The sequence below is a fragment of the Amphimedon queenslandica genome, unplaced genomic scaffold (genome assembly GCF_000090795.2).
Source record: "Amphimedon queenslandica unplaced genomic scaffold, v1.1 AMPQUscaffold_13326, whole genome shotgun sequence".
In the NCBI taxonomy this organism is placed as follows: Eukaryota; Metazoa; Porifera; class Demospongiae; order Haplosclerida; family Niphatidae; genus Amphimedon; species Amphimedon queenslandica.
The window spans coordinates 3158-10547 of NW_003546438.1; the positions used below are offsets into that span (position 1 = coordinate 3158).

At 36.8% G+C, this 7390-nt stretch overlaps 2 protein-coding genes across 2 annotated transcripts; both read right to left on the reverse strand.

The window, feature by feature from the left end:
• Window positions 1-5837: 5837 nt before the first annotated feature.
• On the reverse strand, window positions 5838-6311 carry LOC100636791 (zinc finger MYM-type protein 1-like). Its single transcript, XM_011406613.1, has one exon. It carries the CDS (start codon window positions 6309-6311, stop codon window positions 5838-5840), a length of 474 nt encoding a protein of 157 aa, XP_011404915.1.
• Window positions 6312-6515: 204 nt separating this feature from the next.
• On the reverse strand, window positions 6516-6983 carry LOC105313302 (uncharacterized). The gene has a single exon (XM_011406614.1). It carries the CDS (start codon window positions 6981-6983, stop codon window positions 6516-6518), a length of 468 nt encoding a protein of 155 aa, XP_011404916.1.
• Between the last annotated feature and the right edge of the window lie 407 nt (window positions 6984-7390).

Sequence of the window (7390 nt, forward strand, 5' to 3'; positions counted from 1 at the left end):
CCAAAGCATTGTATGGCATGTAGCTACATGCAGAGTTTCCAAACCACTCTGTGAAATGTAACAACTACCACCCAAAGCTTGTCGCAGCAATTGACCATAAATTTCTAGTGACTTTCATGACTCGTAGAACTTTAATAAGCTGCCACCCAATGTGTGGTACTGCACTAAATAGTGTATGTTACCCTGTATTCAACTGTCAAAATGTCATACACATCATATGGTACATGACCAGTTTGTATAATTAGCATCGTGTATTTTAATTGAAACATTTATTACAAACTGCCATTAGCATAATGTGCTGCAAAGGTTTTAGGCAAATGTCACAAATGTGGACAGTTTGTCTACATCAGAGAGGGAGAGGGAGTATTTACATACTCAAGTGGCAAAATATAAGCCTACAAGAGTAATCAGAAACAAACAAGATGCAGTTGTACTTTAACAATAACTAAACATTGCACAAAATTAACACTAAAATATCTCAAGTCATAATTGCACTATATCAACTAAAATAAAAGACATGGTATAGATTGCAATATACCATCACAGAGAAAGATCTTACCAAAATTGTATGAAGGTCAAGAAAATGATACTTAACAATTCCACTTTAAAATAGCAAGCCTAAAATGCCATTACACTGCTTCTAATCAAGTACAGGTATCACTAAATCATAGTGATTACGATTAAGGTACAACGGGCTGAACGCACAATTTAAATTTCGGAACACAAATTGTTTTCTTTATACTTTTTCTACAATATGTAATTTTTCAATTTTTTTTTAATAGTCAGATGCAATAAACTTTACTAAACTTTGTAAAATGGATGAAAACTAAGTAAAAAATTCTTGAACATGATGAGAGTACTTTAATTTTTAGTAATATCATTGTGTTTATAATATTATTTTCTATTGACGTATGTTGCATCATTTGGCAAAAGTTTTTAAAGTTTTGCAAAATGGGCTGCAATCTCTCAAACTTTTGATGACTTTCAAACATCAGTGTATCACAAAAGCATTTACTGCATACAAACTTGATTGAGTGTTTGCCTTCATTATGCCACGATTGCAAGTTTTAGAGCTTGGTAGAACCTGCATTCACGAGATGAAACAGTTAAATAAACAATAGTCAGGAAATACATACTGGTGGCCATTTTTATTAATGGTTTGACTAATATGATGTCATATCTTAACCCCACCATGCAATTAATTTTTCCAGCCAATTTTATAATATACAGATGTATCCAGAAATGACACAAGATCAAAGATGGCGTATAAAGTATGAAAAGTTATGCAGGAATTTCTTTCAATAATTAAAGTTAAATGATCTATAACTTCTAAACAGCGCATAGTAAAAATTTAACAATAGCACAAGTTGTACAACTTTTTCTTTACTATAAAATAGCAGCAATTAAAAAAATATCAAAATTTCATCCAAAAGTACCTTAATGTGGTACAGATACAACGTGACTTTCATGGGTGTCATGCAAATTTTGCTAGTGAACCGAGGCACATAAGTATGCCAATCACGGTAACAGGAATATTGGGCAAAAACCATAATCTTGACTTGAAACATTGCAGCAGCTGAAATTACCTCATATTCAGTCGACCATGAGGTTCATAAATATAGCTTATGTCTGTTTATGTGACTCCTCACTGCTTTTAATGCAACAATATTGTAATAAATTCCAGCACAAATAAGTCTTCCAATGGCAAGAACATTTGCAGGGTCAAGTATGAAATTCTTAAAGACATACGGGCTGCAAAATGATTGTCATCAATACCAGTAATGGCTTTTGCAATTGTCCTTCAGAAACATGCCCCATCTCTGACAATCTCATCCTGAATATGAGGAGCTATTTCTCTGCAAGGAACCTGTTCAACAGCATCGACACGTTGAACAACTGCAATACCAGAAAGCTATGATATAATTGCAACTGCTTTCTGTACCCAATCTCTATTGGTAGAAGGAGGTAGTCATTTCATGCAAAACCTTTAAAGCACACTTGGTCTTTTCTTCATCAATACACCAGTCTGTTCAAGACTATGAAATGATTTTGTTTCTATTTTTTGACCCACAAAGGAACAGTTCCACAATCAACTCCAGTGGGTCTGTGATCTTTCATTTTGAATGAAACAGGGGTCAGCAGAACATTGGTACAGAGAGTACCAACTTTTTAATCTGAAACACACTTAGAGTGCATACAGAAAGAGAACCTACTTCTTCGGCCACTGCTATATGGAAACTTTGCTCTTTTAATTTCAATTGACTTGGTGTAATTGATGGTGTAGGGCACGTACTTAAGGATACCTGTACACCCTGCATCTTGTGGATAGATGTTGGGGTACTTTTGAATGGAATAGAGGTCAGCTGGCACCATGGTAAAGAGGAATCCCACTTTTTATTTTGCAACAAAAGTACAGTACGTACAGAAGGAGAACCCGCTATTTCAGCCCCTGCTAAGTGGGAACTTTGCTTATTGAATATTGATGGGCCTGGGGTCATCGACGGTGAATGGCACTGACTTAAAGATACAAGTACGTCTCACATGTTGTCCAAAGAAGTCAGAGTACATATGAAGTGAGAGCCTACAATATGATCAGTTGATACAATGTGAAATGTGCACCACAGGAGTACTTTGCCGTGGAATTTGTGTTAGAACGGGAGTATTTTATGGTGAACAGCATTTTGATACGGCTATCTCCAACTTTTTATCTAGGCTAAAGGATGAGTGGATGCAGTAGGAGAGCCTATTTTTTCCGCCATTGATGCATTGCATGGCACAATGACACTTCCAAGAGCAGGGTTACTTTAGTCCTTCACTTTTCATAGAACTGAAGGAGAAGGGACTTTCTGTGAATACAGACCCTTTTTGTTAAGTGGTGGTGTCCACAAGGCACCAGCAGGAGTGAGTGACCTATCTACAGAGGCCTTTTGTATTTTTTACATTATCAGGGCAATCCCTTTTGTGACATGGAAAATTTGGACATGCACACAATTCAGTAAACATTTCATCACTTAGGGAACTTTCAAAGTCATATAATCATCGTAATACTCAGATACATTGTCATCACATTTGGATGCATCGATGTCACAGGAGGTATCAATTCCAGTAGCAGTATGACAGGTTCTACTCTGTGGACAACTCTTATTGGATGTCCTACTGTGGTCTGTTGACCTACATTTGCATTTGTCAGTTGAGGCATTTGTAATTACTTTAGTAGATGCATCCCTTCCATAATCATGATTCACTGCACCTCTTTTATGAACAATTGCCTGCGTCATTGTTCAAAGACTACACTTTCTCTTTTAAAGCTTCCTTTTTGCTTTAGCAACATTGGTGTTCTTGCTTTTTATATGAAAAAATCAACCTGCACTCAGCTTCTTTAAGATAGATGGAAGATTCTGAACAACAGGAAGGCACATCCGCTCAAGGATATTAAGAATCCAGTGGTACTGAGGACCACGCTTCGTGAAAATTTTGGTCATGCAATCTTGAATGAGTCTTATGTTGGTAGAAAAGTGGTAGTGAAGACTTGCAAGGTTCCAATTTTTGGACCTATACATAACAGGTACATTGTGTGAAGCTTCTACAGGGTTTGTTGTGGCTTTACCTGTTTCAGGATGTATCAATACATCAGCCAGACCGCCATTCCTTGACAGTTTAAGTGGTAAGCTACGATGTGAAAAGGACACTTAAAAACATGGTCAGTTTTGTAAGGTTTTTAGCAGCATTTTAATTTGCCTTTATCTGTACAACAACCACAGCTACACACTACTAATGGGTGATAATCACACTGGCCACCATCCCAATAGTGTTTATCTTAAAATTTGTCCAATGCCAATTTTATTAACTTCTCTGAAAAAGCATTAGGGTCTGTGCCAGCATTCGTAAGACACATGTGAAATGATGCTTTGGCTTTTCTAATGAAATTTTCAGAGAGGTAACCATAGTGCTTAGCATGCTTTTTCTCCTTGCAGAAGCATTCAATTTTAACACCATCATCAGTTGTCATTTGCTATAATTTACGCAACTTATCTAACTTTATAGCATGATTCTTAGCAACATGATTGCCACTGCGCAATCCCAACAAAGTGGGAAATGTTTCAAAACAACATTCTCAGATGTGCTATTTCTGTCTTCAATGGGGCATTTCACATTCATTTGATACTTGACCATAAGCTTGAATACCTCGCTCATACCAAATTTTTCTGCTGCTTATGACGTACCTTAATATACTTTATCTTGACACAAATTGTCACTTCCCTTTTGACAGATGTGATAATGGTACAAAAGAGCACCAGTCAAGTAATCTCTCACAGTTTATATCCAGTTTTGGCTGAAACCGCCTCTACTCAGGTAAACAATGTCGCCACAGGAAACAGCGCTTTTCTCCAGCTCCTTAATTTCTTCTAATTCATATCTTGCTTTTCCTTACCGGTTTCAAAGCAAATAGCATCTAAAATGTCCTTCACATGTTCATACATTGTTTTAATTGTCCCAAAAGAACATTGTTGCTGACTGTATGCATTCCAAGGATGTGGCGAAACAGTTTTTTATATATAGCATAAGAGGGTAACAAATTGTAGCAACTTGTAAAATCTTATAAACAGGAGCATCACTATTTTTCTGCTCAGATGAGGTTTCAAATTTGACCAACTGTTTAGCAGGGACGTAGAAGGAAGGAAGGAATTGGTCAGGCCAGAGGGAGAAGATAGGTATGGCGCGCAAACGGTGCCGAAAAATTTTTTGCTGTTAATTAATTATTCATAATGGGTGTGGCTTAAATTGATTAATAATAATAATAATAACAAATAATAACAATAATAAAGGTCATAGCTTAATCAAACTTTCTAAAGTGAGTGAGGTGAGACTCATTACCGTCAATGAACTCCTGGGCAACATTCTTAAGTAACAATTGATCTAGAGTTTCTTTATGAACATGTATGGTCATTAAATGATTAAGTCGTGACTGAGTCATAGTAGATCTTAGAAAGGACTTTATTCTTTTCAGTGCATTAAAAGATCTTTCACTACTAGCATTTGTTGCCGGCACAACAACTTGGATTAGTTGAACAATCACATAGATTTTAGACAAGTACTCGGATCCTTGTGAACGAATATACAAGAATACTGACTGAATATCAATATCGTCTATAGGCTTATCTCGAAAAGCTGAATGAAGTAATTGAAGCTGTACCTTAAGACATTTAGGCTTAATATCACTTCCATAAAACTTGCATACATTTTGAAACTCCAGATCATGACACTGCCTTGTAACGCACTTCATAAGTAATTCTTAAAGATTCTGATAAATCTGATATCCAGGTTGATCAAACCTTTTTTGATAGCCTCTATAACTAAATCTAGTGCTTCAAAGTAAGATACTTGATACATATGTTTAGGAGTTTTATATTCTGTAGGTTCTGATCCTTCATCATATTGCTTAGGCCTTTTTCGTTTGCGTGGTAACACTGGGGATCAACATCACACTGCTCTGCTTTAAACAGTACTGCGTCCAAGAACAAAATAAAACTGGCATCATTTCTAAGTGATTCCAGTGTCTTCACAGTAAGCTCTGCTTGATGTTGCCCTTGTGCTGCTGTGAGTACTTTACTTTGAAGAGACTTGCTGAGATTATCTGAGTGTCCTAATATTAGCTCTCCAAGAGCCACTCCAATAAAAAATGAAATTTTTTCCATGTAGCTAGATACTCCATTTATCGTTCCAATAGTGTCTGTGTCAGAAAGAATAGACTTTGCCTCATCCCAAACATGCATTAGAACATCATAATTGGCTATAATACTTGAAAGAGCTTCTGCTGTAACTGTCCAACGAGTTGGTCAAAGTACACGAATACCTATACTGTCAGGTGAGAGCTCTTTTTTCAGATTATCAACAATAGCATTTCCTCTTGGAGAGTATTTGAGTAACTTTGTGATCTCATGGGTTACTTCAAGAGCATTTTTCATTAGAGGTGAGCCTTTCACAGAATCTCCAACACCAAGATTATGAGTGTGACCATAGCAATGTGTATAAATTGCACGTGGTTCTTCATTCATAATTAATTTTGCCAAACGATTCTTGCACCCTGACATTGCTGATGCTCCATCATAGCATTGGCCCCATAATTTAGCTAAGGAAATATTGCAGCGAACAAGAGTATCTTTAACAACATCAAATAAAGTTAATGCTTTGGTATCATCTACAGTACACAGACCAATAAAATCTTCGAGAACATCTAATGAACCAGATGCCCATCTCATTACAACGACAACCTGTTCTTTGTTTGAAATGTCAGTTGTCTCATTAATCATTAAGGTGCAAAATGGGGAATTCTGAATGTTACTGATAATTACTCATAATATCTGTAATGCCATTATCTGGATCAGTTCATTTTGAATCTGTGGTGAGATGTATCGTTGATATTTTCTTGCCATCCAGCTAACAAGCCTTGTCATCCTCAGTACGGAGGTTAAGAAGTTGAAACAAGTTGCTGTTTTCATCATTCCCAGAACCTCTCATTGGTAGTGTCCCTGTCTGGCAAGAAACCTTATAGAACTAAGAACTTTCAATAAATAATGATGATTGACAGCCTTTTCTTTCTTTGATTCAGATGAGAGCATTTCTCCGACATCTTGAACTTTCTGTGGAAGGCTCAGCATGATTTCAGTTGCAGCTTGATGGCAATCACTAGCCTCATGTTTCCTGAATGATGCAGTAGCATCCTTCCAATTAGTAAATCCACTTACAACAAAGGTTGTTTCCATTCTTGGATTACGCAACTTCTTTTCCTCTACTGCTTGAGCACAAGTAAAGCAGATGACGCTGTCTGACTCTTCCAAGTAATGAAGCCATTTCCATTTCTCGTACCATGCTGTTTGAAATGAATGAGTTACAATCTTTGTTTTACCAAACTGTCTCGTAGGGTAGGAAAACTCAAGAGGTTGGTGCTTCTGACGGCCCGTGGCAGAGACTATATTCTCCATGATGATACACCTGGCTGCAGTTGATTATTATTAATGTAGTTGCCACATCCATTAAGTCACAATTAATTAAGAGGTGTGCCTTTAGTATAATGAATAATGATTAAATAGAGTAAAAGTTGGTCAGGCCCAAACCGGACCTGCCGGACCGAGTTTTACGCCAATGTTTGGTCTCTGTGACAACAATACAATAACTGGTAGCATCTATGTGCAAATTACCCCTGCAAGAAGTATCCAGTCTAAATGTGCCATCAAGTTCACCTAGAGTGGGTCTTTCATTTTCAGTGGCACTTAGAACATTGTCTTTTTCCTCAGTAGGTACTGATTCTTCAGTACTTATTTATAACAAAGACATAGGAGCGAAGGATCATGACAATTGACATTAATTTTGTCACCATGAAACATTTTAA

Bases quoted from the DNA above. Each gene is read 5' to 3' on its own strand.
- LOC100636791 (XM_011406613.1), bottom strand. From the start codon at position 6,311: ATGATTAATGAGACAACTGACATTTCAAACAAAGAACAGGTTGTCGTT.
- LOC105313302 (XM_011406614.1), bottom strand. From the start codon at position 6,983: ATGGAGAATATAGTCTCTGCCACGGGCCGTCAGAAGCACCAACCTCTT.